The sequence below is a fragment of the Salvelinus sp. IW2-2015 genome, linkage group LG4p (genome assembly GCF_002910315.2).
Source record: "Salvelinus sp. IW2-2015 linkage group LG4p, ASM291031v2, whole genome shotgun sequence".
Classification (NCBI taxonomy): Eukaryota; Metazoa; Chordata; class Actinopteri; order Salmoniformes; family Salmonidae; genus Salvelinus; species Salvelinus sp. IW2-2015.
Genome location: NC_036841.1, coordinates 15,521,505 through 15,536,261, shown reverse-complemented (window position 1 = coordinate 15,536,261; position 14,757 = coordinate 15,521,505). Strand labels below are relative to the sequence as shown.

The window sequence follows — 14,757 nt, the reverse complement described above, 5'->3', positions numbered from 1 at the left end:
GTGCCCCCAAAATGCAGTCCGCAATTACGTGAGCGCAAACCCCTGGCACCCAGTACCCCCTACCCCTAAAAACCTTACAGCTTGCCCGTCCCATCCCAATTCCCCTGGATATGTAGCCTTCATACACGTCCCCAATTCCCTGGCTATGTAGCCTTCTACAGAAAGTTCAACTGGCCTACAGATTGAGTCATGTCACTTCCTTTTAGAAACTCCCTCCGGTGTGCGTTTGATCTGTGTGGGTCGTTTCTCTGTGGACTGACTCCTGTCATCCCGAGTTATGAATGTGTAATGTCACAGCACTGGATGAAGGACCCTCTGTGCTTGTTCACATCCGTCTGATGTGCTGCCTTTGACTTTCAGGAGCCGGTTCGCCATTCCTACACTGAGACCAAAACACACACAGAGATCGCTTTGCCTCAATTGTTTTAATGAGACTTCTCATAACCAGGTCAATGACAAATTGGTATCAAGTTTACAAAAACACAGTGGCATAGTTCGCCTCATTGCAGTCAGCACAGACAGAGAAACCAGGAATGCTGGGGAAAATGAGTTTGAGGCATACAGCATAGTCAATTGATGATAACGATGGCAACGACATCTACATGTAGGAGTGCCATTTTACGTACATAACATTGGTCCCTGAACAAGTATACTCCACTCATGTCCATCAATCATTCACATTTTACCCTATCACTACATTTCATACACAAAGCATAGAATTGTTTTTTCAAAGTGTCCGAAAAGAAGGGTTCCCTGCCATCAGTGTATATAGACATCAATAATGATCATGTAAATCACAGTAGTCAGCAAAACGTTGGTGACACTTCACTCAAACCATGTTCTCAGCCACAATGGCAAACGTAGCCAAAGGTTAGCTACATCATTGTCGTTGGCATAGGCTCACTTTCCATGCACATAAAACAGCTTGCTTATGACTTGTTACGTCATGGTTCGGATGTAGTTAGTTAGGCATTTGACCGAAGGTTCAAGTCAAGTGTTACCAAAAAATTCCCCTGTATACACACACACAGTAAACATACAGACACAAGTGCTCATTCGGTGTTACCCACAAAACTCTCCCACCTATCAACAAGCCATTTACTGTAGCTCTCTACCCTGTAGTACAGCAGTAGATAGACTTTTCGTTTGCTAACCACTAACATGCAGTGTTCATAAATAAGGACAAATTCTAAAAAAAAAAAACAGGCAAAAGAAAACATTTTCAAATGGCAGCAAAACATGCATATGTAAGCTTCAAGCAGTTCAGCGTAATAAAAGAAAAAAAATGTAAACAAAGGAAAGAACAAGATCCCCCCCCCAATTATCAAGCACGAAAGGAAATACATTCACACGTTTCATATGAAGTTAAATTGCAGTTTTTTTTATGCATAGGAGCTAAGGAAATCAGCAGATGAGACTTATACACATATATAAAAATAACATCGACACAGAGAGGAACAACACAATCTTGCTGGGCCTCATAAACTTTACATTAAGTGGCAAGTGTCGTGACAAAGAAGCACATTTAAAAGGAATGAGACAAACAAACTACAGGCAATCTATGTTTGGGTTCGTTTCCCCTTTGACCCAGTCTCCGTCCAAACTACTAGTCTTTAATTCGTCCAGAGTGAGACGACCACCAACCCAGTTGTCACCAAAGCAACGGAACAGGATATGAAAGCCTCACTATTGTCGCAATCTCTTGCCACTCGATATATAAAAAATAAAAATAATTAAACCTTTTTTTACTTTCTACATTTGACMGTTCTGATTGGTAATCATCACTATGTTGAGTGAGTGAACCAATCAATTGACCACTGGTGTCCACTTCCTATATTCTGCTGGAGCATGGTGATCAACGTCCTGTGTTCTGGTGGACTGTGGTGGTTGACTTCCTGTTCTCAAGTCCTGTTTGCCCTCCACCTTTCCATTGCATGTCTGGGTTTTGTGCTGTGGTCTAAGTAGGTGGATTTGCATATGCTAATTGTCAGCTCTGGCGAGACGTGATGTACCTCAGCATTGCACAGATAGGGAATTCAGAGGAGAGCAGGATGGTACCTAGATTCCAGTTTGAATTAATCCCCAGTTGAGTGCTAGGAAAGGTTCATTACATTTATATGGATATTTATGTTGGCCAAAGTGGTTGGTATGATTGAGAGTCCAAACCAGTGCTTTAGAATGTCTTAGTCAGTGTACAAAAGTGTGAAATGATGGATATGCTGGACCTGTAGTTTACACCAAGCCCACATCCACACTGCCTTCAGTAGGAAGCTCACCCACACTATCCTCCACTATGGCTGGGCTAACAGTACCATCCACCTCCCCTTTCTGGTTCTCCTCAGCCTCCACTCCCACATCGATGGCAGCCATGTTGCTTTCTGTCTGGTCCGTGCTGGCTTCATCCTCCATCTTGATGACCAACCCGTCCTCCATTTTGACAAGGGCCCAGTTGGCATCAGCTGCACTGGCCTGGGTGTAGGCCCCGACGCTGGAATGGCTMAGCCCATGCACCTTCTTCAGGTGTTTCTCCAGGGTAGCGTACACAGTGAAGGGCACCCCGCACAGCTGGCACAGGAACGGGGCACGGGCCCCGTGGGCGCCGTGGGTCTTCATGTGGCGTGTGAGCTTGGAGCTCTGGGCGCATGCGTAGCTGCACAGGCCACACTGGTAGGGCCGTTCTCCCGTGTGGCTGCGCCGGTGCACCGTCAGGTTGCTGCTGTTCCGGAACTGTTTCCCACAGTACTCACAGGCCTCCTCCTTCTTCTTCTTCCCTGACCCCCCGTCGTTGTTACCACTGTTACTGCCGTTTCCTCCTCTCCGTTCGCTCTCCCTCTGCCACTCCTGGACCACCTCGCTGCTCCCGCCTGCAAGCCACTCCTTCTCTCCATCCGCCATCTCTCCGTCCCGCTCGCTCTCCCACCCTACCGGAGCCCTGTCCTCCCTCTCCGGCCGTTTGGGGGTGCAGTTTCCGCTGGCAATGCCACTCTCCCCACTGCCCCCAGTCTCTCCGCTTTCCAGTGACCCCTCTGAGGGGCTGGCGCAGGGGGACGCGTGCTGGGGCTCCTCTTGTCCCTCCACCTCATCGTCCGCCAACTCTCCCTGGGGTTGGAACAGCCTGAGCAGGCTCATGTCTGGACCTCCAGGCTGGGAAGAGAGCAGGATCAGTCCAGAGCCTGGGGAGTGAGGCTTGGACTGGGATATGTCCAACTCAGAGGTCTCCCTCTCCCCTGGTCCTCCACTCAACACCCTCTCTCCTGCCCCCTGCATTACAAACCTCTCTCTCATCCCCTGCCGACCCCCCTCATCCTCCCCTACCAGCCCCACCTCCACCCCCTCGTAGCCCCCTCCTGTCTCTCCGCGGTGACTCCTCATGTGGCGAGCCAGCTGACCACTCTGGGCAAAGGCCTGGTCACACAAGCCACAGTGGTAGGGCCGCTCACATGCGTGGGTCCTCCGGTGGGCTGACAGGCTGCGTAGGGACTGGAAACCCTGGCCACACAGCTCACAGGGAAACCCCGCCTGGGCGGGTCCGCACTGGGGGTAGGAAGAGGAGGCCGGGGGGGATGGCGACGGAGAGGTGACCAGATCTCCAGCGGTGGTGAGGATGGTGGTGTTGTTACCGCCCTCAGCCAGCTCTCTCAGACAGAAGTTGAGGGCCTGTCGTTCTCTGGAGGAAGGGATAGAGCTGGCCTGAGAAGCTGGCCTGCGGTTCTGACGAGGACTGAAGATGCGGGGCAGACGCAGAACGGAAGGGTGGAAGGCAGTGGCCAGGGTGTGGCTCAGTTGACAGGGATCCAGGGTAGCTGCAGGTTTGGAGTGCTGGTGACCCCATCTTCCCATCTTCTCCTCGTCATCCTTCTCCTGCTCACCGTCCTCCTGGTAGATGCTGAAGGAGTGTGTGTGCTGGGCGTGTTGGAGCAGGGCCCAGGCAGAGGGCAACACACACTCACACAGTTGGCAGGTAAAGTAGGACGGCTCTTCTGCCACAGAAAAAAAAACACAGTTAGTAAGCAAGCCAAAACGACATTAGCAGAAACATTTTCTTGATCTGAAAAATGTAAGGGATCTCAATAGGTTTTTATTAAAACAGCACATATCAGACAGTAGAAACTATTGTGGATAGCTAGGCAGTGATAGCAGAATACTGGAGAATATAAAAGGAACACAGCACAGAAAAAGGCACTCTGGTTAGGGAAGTACATTGGTGCAGAGACACTAAGCCTGTTAAGTCAGTGAAGAGTGAGTGACTACAGCAAGAGGGAAGATGCGTAACATTCTCTGGTTCAGGTCTACAGGACGAGGTAGTCTGAGTTACTTAAAAAAAAATAACATTGTTCCTGCCTCTCTTTTCATTTTTGAGACAGAAGCCAAGGAGAGAGGGACTCAGAGATAGCGAAGGCTGTTGATGGGACCAGAAGCAGGTGAGAGATGAACGACAGAGACTGAGGCAAGCAGAAAGGGGAGACGGATAGTCAAGTACATCTGGAGAAATGTTTTAAATGTGGTTAGCATTGTCTCTTAACCGAGAGCCACTCTCCAATTAAGCTGCAAATTGCTAATTAGCGGAACCGAGAAAACGAAGGCTTTATGTAAATCAGGGACTGACTCAGCCTGCTTGACAAATGAGGCCTTTCTGCATAAATCTAAATTGGAAAGAAGATCCTCAAATTGAGGGGGAAAACAGTTCTATTTTTTGTAAAGGTTCAAAGCCGACTCTGGTATAAGCCTCTTTCATGTTTCCTGAAGTCAAAATCCTTCTGTATTTTACTGGAGGGGGAGGAGAGAAAAGATGAAAAAGAAAGCAACTCTCTCTCTCTCTCGCACGCTCTGCCTGGAGAGGATAGGAGATGTGGTGGACACATCCTTTAACTTAGCCTGAAGAGATGAGCAGAGCAGGAGAGAAGTTGGTATATTTATGAAAAGTGGGGTGAATGAGAGCGCAACAAACAAAAAAAAGATAAGGAAAGCAGGAGAAAGATCAAAAAGGAGGATGTAGCCGTGCGGGTCGAGAAACACCACAAAAATGTGTCACCCCTTGGATTGTACTTTAGACCCATCCTCCTACCCCTCACCCCCCCTAACCCTCCAAATCTCTCCCCGAGGGGGGGCTTTTGTCTTGGGCTCCTGGAGTGAAACACAATACCCAGCCGGTTTCTCATTCGCTCTTTCTTTCCCTCTCCATCTTTTTTTGTAAGGATTCCCATTTGGCCCGGGGTAGCACTTGAATATTAAGCAGAAGCAATAACTGCTAATTAAAAATGCAGATTGGCTAGGAGCACTAACGAGCAGTAGGCAGAATCTCCTCTCCCGAGGGAGAAAGAGGGAGGAGAAAAGAGTGTGGGGGGAGATTGAAATAGGGCAAGCGAGAGTCTGTTGAAATGGGGGGGGGGGGGGGAGAATAATGTTAGAGATGAGAAAAAACAAACAAGTCGAATAAATAAAAATAAATGAGACCGACGCACACGTTATTATAATCCATCACGTTCTTCCATTCTCCATCACATACACACACATTTTAGTGTGAAGGGACACCTATCCGGTGGGTATAATTGCTCTTTCAATTTGAGTCATCTTCCTCAAGCAGACATATTCACATGCCAAGGGAAGCCAGGTTTCCCCAACACATCTACCAAGAAAAATATACAATAATTTATCTTTGGTCYGTTTCATATTTTCCTTCAAAATCGAATGTACAGTATCGCACCGGAGAAAGCATCCGAGCGAGCGAAACAGCACCCCTCTGTCTCTGTATGTGTAGCCCATCTATCTGATGCTGTCTGGTCAAAAATAGTATGACATTGTTGCCGCCCATAGTATTGCGAGCATTTAGCCTCCCTTTATAAATAAAGGTATAAATAAAGGTATAAAATAAAAGCCAATCAGCGTTGTGCTAAACTGAGTGAGCTCAACTGTGAATTGTCCTGGTGCGTAAAAAAAGGGAAGCCAGTTTGGATTGGGCTTCACGCCAATCACATCGAGAGCAAAACATAGACAGAAAAAAATATATTGGTGTTGTTTTCCTCAGTTAGTTGGCTGGCTAGCTAGCTAAAATTGGCCCTTTCCTAAATTATCCATGAATGGAGATAGGGATTTGGACTTGTGGTTTTACTTAATTCTCCGTACTGGCAAATGATTATAACGGTGATTCTGATCCAACCATAAATTCATACATTTTTCCCCTGGCCTGAGAGGATGGAAGTTCAATATGTAGCTAGATGTAGTAGGCTAATGTTAACTAGCTGGCTTGGCACATTGATTCCCATGAAAAGGGCGTTAGGCTAGTGAGCAAGCACTTTAGCCAAGTAGCCTAGGTCAACAAAAAATGAAGTGTGTACGGTATGAGAGTCATAGACCATTTCGTCAACATGAAAGAGAGGATGGCATTGGTGTTTCTCTACATGTAGGGTGAGCCAACATGTTCTCTACTTGAACGCACGCACACAGCAAGAGAGCGAGCCATGGACAGCCACATGATATTTAGCTTACGTTGATTGGACTAAATTGTTTTATGGTATATTTTAGTTGTCATAGCATAGGTGATTTGATGATATTGAAATGGTGCTGGAATAGTGAAGGCAGCTCCTGTTTTCTTTGCGACTTGCGCTAACTCTCCGTGGTTCTAAATCAATAGTTGTTTAGTAGTCTGAAAATGTTGTAAACATCAACTTCCTTGACCATGCTGTAGGTAATGTAACTGTTTCACATGCAATATGCTTTGTGGACTTCACTGGACAGAGGTTGCTTTCTGGATTTACGATGAAACAAAGGTGTGGTTGAATTTATTCTGCCACTGTCTTGGCACATATATCACAGTCGCAAGGCATATGAACAAACAGGTTATAGAGCAAACAACGCAATTATCACAACACGTAGGTTGTAATATGAAAATTAAATGGGCTTGGCATCACCAGGGATTTTAACACGTAGCGCATACAGTACTGTATCAAATAATACAAAACATTTAACTTGAGTTACTTAACCCTTGTGTTGTCTTAAGGGTAAAAAAAAATGACCCGCCACTGTTTAACAGCAGAGACATTTTTTCAATTTTATGACTTTTCCTAGAGTGACCCCAACATTAGAAAAAGTGAAACGTCACCTTTGTTCATATTTCCATGAAAGCTGTACACCACCAGGGTACAAAGATTGTCTTAGGGTCATTTTTGACCCAGCAGTTATAAAATAATTTACACACCACAAAAACACACACACAATGAGAAATTTAGATTGTGTGTGCTACTGATTGAACTCAGCCAGCAGCTCCTGAAGAGGAAGATCACCATGGTTGGCAGAGGTAGAAAGAACAAGCCTGAGCTCCCCCCTGCACTTCTCACAACAAGGGGGAGAGAGGCCTTCTCATCAAAGTTTACCTAGTAACCGAAAGGTTGTAAGATCGAATCCCCGAGCCGACAAGGTAAAAAAAAAAAAATTCTGACCCCTCTGTTCCCTCATTGAAAATAAGAATTTGTTCTTAACTGACTTGCCTAGTTAAAGGTCAAATAACATTTAAAATATGAAAAACACCACCACTGTAGTATCTTACCTCCCAAAGAGGAACAAAAATGTGGTCCTCCTGAGCACACGGCACAAAACGGCTGAGATCAGTGATCGTGAGGACAGGAAGCCAGCCATCATCCTGGACCACAACCACAACAAAGGAGGCGTGGACAACCTGGACAAGGTGACTGGAACTTACAGCTGCAGGAGGACGACTGGTCATCTTCCATAACATCATTGATGCGTCCTTGTACAATGCCTTCGTGATATGGAACAAGATCAACCCCTACCTGGGTGCCTGATAAGTGTTCCTGGAGGAGCTGGGAAAGGCCCTTGTAAGCCCACACATTCAAAGACAGCAGCGCTTGTGAAAGCTGTTCAGGGGGCTGAATCTTGTTCTGATCCACCTGAGGCTGCAGCAGGCAAGAGGATGAGATGCCAATTCTGCCCCCCCAAAGAAGGACTGTAAAACAAATACTGTGTGCTGCACATGTGAGAAATACATCTGCAAAGTCCATCCACACACACTTGAATACTGTCCTACATGTCCTAATTAGAGTTGATTGATTTATGTTCTTCACGTTTTTGTTTTGTATCTATTATCTTATTCGTATTTATTGTTGTTGTTTATACACCTTGTGGGTGGGGGCAATGGTTAAAAAATTGGGAGAAGACTAATACCTTGTAGTTGAATTCCTCATTGTACAGTATATAAGAATATATCACTATGTTGCCAAAAAAGCTCAAGACATTGCTTCCCTTCAATAAAATGCATTCAAAACGACTTTCTGCATATTTTTGCTACTTTCTTAGGCTATACAAGTGCCATCTCTTGCAACAACAAAATAATAGTATGTTTACACCTATGCAGTACCTTTAGCAATACTACTTTAGTAAAGAAAACAATTAAATAGTACCCGCAAAACACCAGTCTCAACGTCAACAGTGAAGCGGCGACTCCAGGATGCTGGCCTTCTAGGCAGAGTTCCTCTGTCCAGTGTCTGTATTCTTTTGCCCATCTTAATCTTCTTTTTTATTGGGCAGTCTGAGATATGGCTTTTCTTTGCAACTCTGCATAGAAGGCCAGCATCCCAGAGTCGCCCAAGCACTGTTGAAATTGAGACTGGTGTTTTGCAGGTACTATTTAATGAAGCTGCCAGTTGAGGACTTGTGAGGAGTCGGTTTCTCAAACTAGACACTAATGTACTTATCCTCTTGCTCAGTTGTGCACCGGGGCCTCCCACTCTATCTATTCTGGTTAGAGACAGTTTGCTCTGTTCTGTGAAGGGAGTAGTTCCCAGCGTTGTACGGGGTCTTCAGTTTCTTGGCAATTTCTCACATGGAATAGCCTTCATTTCTCAGAACAAGAATAGACTGACGAGTTTGAAGAAAGTTCTTTGTTTCTGGCCATTTTGATCCTGTAATCAAACCCACAAATGCTGATGCTCAACTAGTCTAAAGAAGGCCAGTTTTATTGCTTCTTTAATCTGAACAAGGCGGTAGGCGGTGACCCGTTCCTGTAGGTTCATGCTCTACAACATTCGTAGAGTACGACCCTGCCTCACACAGGAAGCGGCGCAGGTCCTAATCCAGGCACTTGTCATCTCCCGTCTGGATTACTGCAACTCGATGTTGGCTGGGCTCCCTGCCTGTGCCATTAAACCCCTACAACTCATCCAGAACGCCGCAGCCCGTCTGGTGTTCAACCTTCCCAMGTTCTATCACGTCACCCCGCTCCTCCGCTCTCTCCACTGGCTTCCAGTTGAAGCTCGCATCCGCTACAAGACCATGGTGCTTGCCTACGGAGCTGAGGGGAACGGCACCTCCGTACCTTCAGGCTCTGATCAGGCCCTACACCCAAACAAGGGCACTGCGTTCATCCACCTCTGGCCTGCTCGCCTCCCTACCTCTGAGGAAGTACAGCTCCCGCTCAGCCCAGTCAAAACTGTTCGCTGCTCTGGCACCCCAATGGTGGAACAAACTCCCCCACGACGCCAGGTCAGCGGAGTCAATCACCACCTTCCGGAAACACCTGAAACCCCACCTCTTTAAGGAATACCTAGGATAGGATAAAGTAATCCTTCTAACCCCCCCCCCCCCTTAAAAGAGTTAGATGCACTATTGTAAAGTGGTTGTTCCACTGGATATCATAAGGTGAATGCACCAAYTTGTAAGTCGCTCTGGATAAGAGCGTCTGCTAAATGACTTAAATGTAAATGAACAACAGTTTTCAGCTGTGCTAACAATTGCAAAAGGGTTTTCTAATGATCAATTAGCCTTTTAAAAAGATAAACTTGGATTAGCTAATATAACGTGCCATTGGGACACAGGAGTGATGGTTGCTGATAATGGGCTTCTGTACGCCTATGTAGATATTCCATAAAAAATCTGCCATTTCCAGCTCCAATAGTCATTTACAACATTAACAATGTCTACACTGTATTTCTGATCAATTTGATGTTATTTTAAATGGACAAAAAAGTGAACATTTTAATTAAACAACAAATCTAAATTCTAWAAACGGTTGATCGACATTAGATACACGTTTTCATGCACCAGTGACTAATTTCGTTATTAAAAAGTTGAATTAAAAGTTATCTTGCTTTGCTTGGTTGGAGATACGGTACGGCTCTTGTGTAGTGCACGTGGGTAGCTCTGTTGTGTAAGCCTTTGGGCACGGAGAAGAGAACTTACACACAGACAGAATGTTTTTTTCAAAAGCAGCTAGAAAGTGATAAAGCGGTTGAGAGCGAAAGAAGAGAGAGAGAACATGTAAAACAGGCAGCGAGAGACCGAGAGATAGAGAGAAAACATAAAAAACAGGCAGCAAGAGAAGAGACCGAAAGAGAAAAACGTGGACAGACGGAAACAGAGCATGCAGCAGTCCCCTGAGCGTTACACAAAGGAAGGAAGTGCAAGTGGCTGTGTGAGAGAAAGAGTGCGCATGTATGTCTAAGGGTCTCAGTTCCAAAAGTATGCATATGAACAAAACACTTTAAAAAATATGTTTTATTGTCACATACACTGGATAGGTGCACTGACATGTGCTGTTTTACAGGATAAGCCATAGAAGGATGGCCCCCTGGTGCGAATGAGCGTTAAGTACTTTGCTCATGTGCCCATCGACCGATTTTTCACCTGATAGGCATGAGTATTTGAACAAGCGACGGTTCGGTTACTGGCTCAACGCTCTCACAGCTAGGCTACCTGCCGCCCTAAAGCTATTCTAACCAGAGTCATTCAGACCATATACTGTAAATAGAATCTAGAGATTCTATTTCTATGGTTCAGACACACAATGAGAACTTGCTTTTTTCACTTCTAAATACATGACCTTTACATACTGTGAGAGTTTAGGCCCCCTCTTACTGCCTACATAGTCCTGCTTCAGATGCCTAGTAGAAAGTGTCTTAGGTAGGAGAGACAAGGAAGGAGACCATGGGTGCATTTCAATAGTCATGTCACTATTCTTCACTTGTCTCCATTCCTCCCATCTCTGTAAAGATGTTGGTGAGGAGACAAGGGGAGGAAGTATCACTCAACTATTTACTATCAAAATGCAGATTGGGATGCCCATCTGATGGACACCACACACCTGCACTGAGAAGCCATGCAAAACACATCAGAACGATGGTGACATTATCCTTTTAAACATGTCGTAACGAAGTACGACCACACCGCAGCCTGTTGTGACAATGAGATGGTGTCACCTCTCAGCTTAGCACAGCCAGTCCTCAAGTGTGTGCAAGCCATGTTATTGCGTGGCCAGAGAGCACAGTGCCTTGCCCTACGTGTTTACCTGGCCACTTCACCTGAGAGAGACAGAGTCAAGGAGATGGAGGGGAGCTCAGGTGCACTGGAGCCCTCAGGGGCCCCCTGGGGCCTCAAAACACGGTTGCCTAACCTTTCCACACAATTACCCAGCGCGTCGCAAACTCAGAGGCCTCCGCAGCACAGCAACGCCCAGTTAATGAGCTGGACTGGAAGGGGGGAGAAGAGAAGAAAACAAAAGCAAGAAATACATATATATTTTTAAAGTAACTAATTAGGGACCTGCCAGCACTCACCTGTTCTGTTAGGCTCCATCTTCACCTTCACACTATGCTCCTCCCCTCTGGACCTGTCCGTCACTCTCCTCAGCTCCACGAACCCAGCCTCTACCTGAGTGACATCACCGCGTCGCTGTGTCCGGTTGGCTGGGGAGGGAGGGGTGTGGGTGTTGGGGGCATGATTCCGGGAGCGGCAGCCCCCCTGTTTGTGCTGGATGAAGGCCAGGATGTGGGCGAGAGGGAAGGCCTGGCTGCACTGCCCACAGGTCAGCAGGTCACGACCCTCCTCAATACCCCTGACCCGGGGAAGGGACCCCCTCTCCTCCAATGATGGAGTGACAGCGTCCAAGGGCTCAGGGGCATCTGAGAGAAGATGAGAGACAAGTGAGGGAGAGTCAGAGAAAGAAGAGGGGGAAAGTGAAAAAGAAAATTAGGGCAGGGGAGTGATACGGGAAAGGCAGCGAAGACAGAGAGAGGAAAATGAAGAGAGTCAAGAGGAACATTTAAGAAAATAGAAACTTGTATATTCTGTCCATCATGTAAGATCTTACAGCAACAAGGAGGCAGTGGGTGGTCAGACACCATGTAGATTGGGCAACTGCTGATATGGCCTTCAGAGGAAAAACAACCCCTCCCTGTTTTTTTAAAAAGCGCTACTTTCGATGCTGAGCCACTCCACCCCACACGCTCCACCAGGGCTACAGAGGCAGTCAGGCTATTCCGGTCAGCTGATACTGACCACTTCCCCCTAACTAACCCTTTGACAGCTCCTTTCACTGAGATGGCAGGCTGCATAGTGGTATGTCTTCACTGACACCATTGCTTCCTGTCTCTATTGGTGCTGTGAGTAGAAATATATCTATTTTTAATTATACCATTCCCAAGGCCTGGGAGAAAAAAACAAAAAACAAACACCTGTCAATACATTCTCAATCATCAACTACTCAAGTGAGAGCAGCAACTAGGCAAGGAACTGACCCGTTTATCAGCGAGAAAGTGAGGGGCCATGACTTTAAGATGTTCAGAGTCACTCAGGGTTTGAGGCCAAATGACTCATTTATCACCAAGAGAGTTGAGTCTAACAGGAGATTACTCAAATGAAATGTGAGCTTTAGATTTAAGCGCCTCTCGGGGATGTAGTCTGGTTTCCAATGTCAGTCTCTCATCAGTGCCATAAATGTAGGCTACAAAAGAAAAATGCCCATGACTCATATATGACCCAAGTAGACAGTCAAAGACAAGGACGGTTAATTGCCGTTGGTCAGGTTTGAGTTGTTGGACTGGCCCTCACCAATCTTTTATCCACTTGTGAGAGTTGAGGCAGGGAGTGAGTCAATATGGTCATGTACACACCTTAAAGCTTGGACCGGATTCACTTGCCCGGACTAGGCCGAGTACAGGACAGGTACAGACAGTACAGTCGCGCTGAGTAGCTCACCGGTGGTTACTCAAAAATGTAACCTTTCCTGTTTCAGTGCTGCTCAATGTTTGTGCAGACAAGCTAGGCGCGGTTGCACGCACACCATTGAAGAGTCAAGGCTTGTGGTCAAACTAGGCACGCTCTACTGGTCTTCGTTGGGGGAACAGAGAAAAATATGTTGTTTCAGAGCATTTTTCCGTGTTTTTGTCAAAGGTCTGCCCTCCGTGACCGGGGGAAGAAACACGATATCATCAACGAACCCGTGGTTTAAGCAGAGCCTGTTATTTTGATATAAAACGATATATTTATGATAACCTACTTAGGCCTATACACAAGTCAAGTGTATGGGGTATCTAGGATATATTTTGACGAAACGGCTATAAAGTGGTAGAGGTCAGTGGAGTTGTTGTGAGGGCAGACTATATCCTCTCCTCTCTCGCCTTGTCACACGGATACAGTGTCTAGAACACGCGGTCTGCCCCACAAGGAAGCGTTCATGTTAGCAAAAATATGAGATAATTCAAAACAGCCCCCACAGACAAGACAGAAAGAAAAACTAGAAAAAAAAAGACAGGCCAGTAAAGAACCCAGATTTWAAAAAAGCATTACCCATGCTTAAAGCCACCTTTTATGTGTAGTTTATGAACACATTTAATTGATTTTAACTTCATTTGTTGCACAGCTGAGTGTAGCCTATATATAAATCGGCTCTTTAGAAAAATATATTTGATAAAGTTAAATCATTGATAAAAGTTAATGTCAAGGTGCGCATACCCCACAAAGCCTGACTGATACAACCCCCCCAAAAAGCGAAGTTTAACATGAATACATCGTATATGAAATACATAACATGCATATAGCCATCCTCTTATTAGTAAACTATGGCCATAGCCTCATCTCAGTTTACCTTGAATTGCACTCAGGTGTTGCGGTCGGCTGCCTTGTTTGCGTCTGGACATTCTGTTTGATTACACCAGGCAAGGTTTGTCCGGTGTATCCACACTCCTGATCGGAATCTAACTTAATTGATCAAGTTGATAAGAATACTGGGTAGTTCAATGGCACGGACGGGTCGTGGCTCGCTGTGTACCAGCCAGTGTTCAAGTTCAGGCTACCAGCCCCGCAGCGGAGGAAAGAAGGGGCAACATGTTAGGCGCCGCCCGCCACTATACTACTCCGACCCCGACCCCGCCCTCTGCACAATGTTACACACATACCTTGTTTTACTCTCACTTGTGGGGACCAAACAATTGATTCCCATTCCAAATCATATTTTCCCCTAACCCTAATTCTAACCCTAATAGCCTTTTTTTCTTATGGGAACCAGCAAAATGTCCACTTATCCTAATGTTCCTTGTTTTACTTCTGGTGCCCACAAGGATAGTAAAACCCAAAACATAATAATACCCACAAGGATAGTAAAACCCAAAACATAATACACACACAGAATCCTCATGCGATAGTGTCATCACAGCCTAGACTGGTTTGGCTTGTATAAGCAATCAATATTAGTGGGCCGTTTATTTCAGGAACTATCTCACGCAATTATATTAAAATGCACGTTGCAGAATATATGGGATGATGGGAGGCAGCCATAGGATTTACAGCTGCACAGCCACTTCCCCCTTGCACCCCTAGCCTACATGCAGTCTACTGGTTATAGCTGCTTGCTAAGGATGTGGGTGAGGCGGAAGTGGCTTTAACAAGGTCGCTGAAGACAGGTGTTTTGCTGTCCGGCTGATTTCGAAACCGAAGTAAACGGTCTGTTCGTTTCTCCTTTTGTTACTCACC

At 46.0% G+C, this 14,757-nt stretch overlaps 1 protein-coding gene across 2 annotated transcripts; it reads right to left on the bottom strand.

Moving 5' to 3' along the window:
* Positions 1 to 406: 406 nt before the first annotated feature.
* LOC111960583 (B-cell lymphoma/leukemia 11A-like) lies at positions 407 to 14,120 on the bottom strand. 2 transcript variants are annotated; one of them, XM_023982649.2, is made up of 3 exons: positions 13,874 to 14,120; positions 11,565 to 11,909; positions 407 to 3,980 (listed from the first exon to the last, which is right to left on the bottom strand). In XM_023982649.2, exons 1-3 carry the CDS (start codon positions 13,923 to 13,925, stop codon positions 2,233 to 2,235), a joined length of 2,145 nt encoding a protein of 714 aa, XP_023838417.1. In that variant the 5' UTR covers positions 13,926 to 14,120; the 3' UTR covers positions 407 to 2,232. The 2 variants fall into 2 exon arrangements, with proteins under 2 accessions (XP_023838417.1, XP_023838418.1); XM_023982650.2 differs by having other exon boundaries at positions 407 to 3,977.
* Between the last annotated feature and the right edge of the window lie 637 nt (positions 14,121 to 14,757).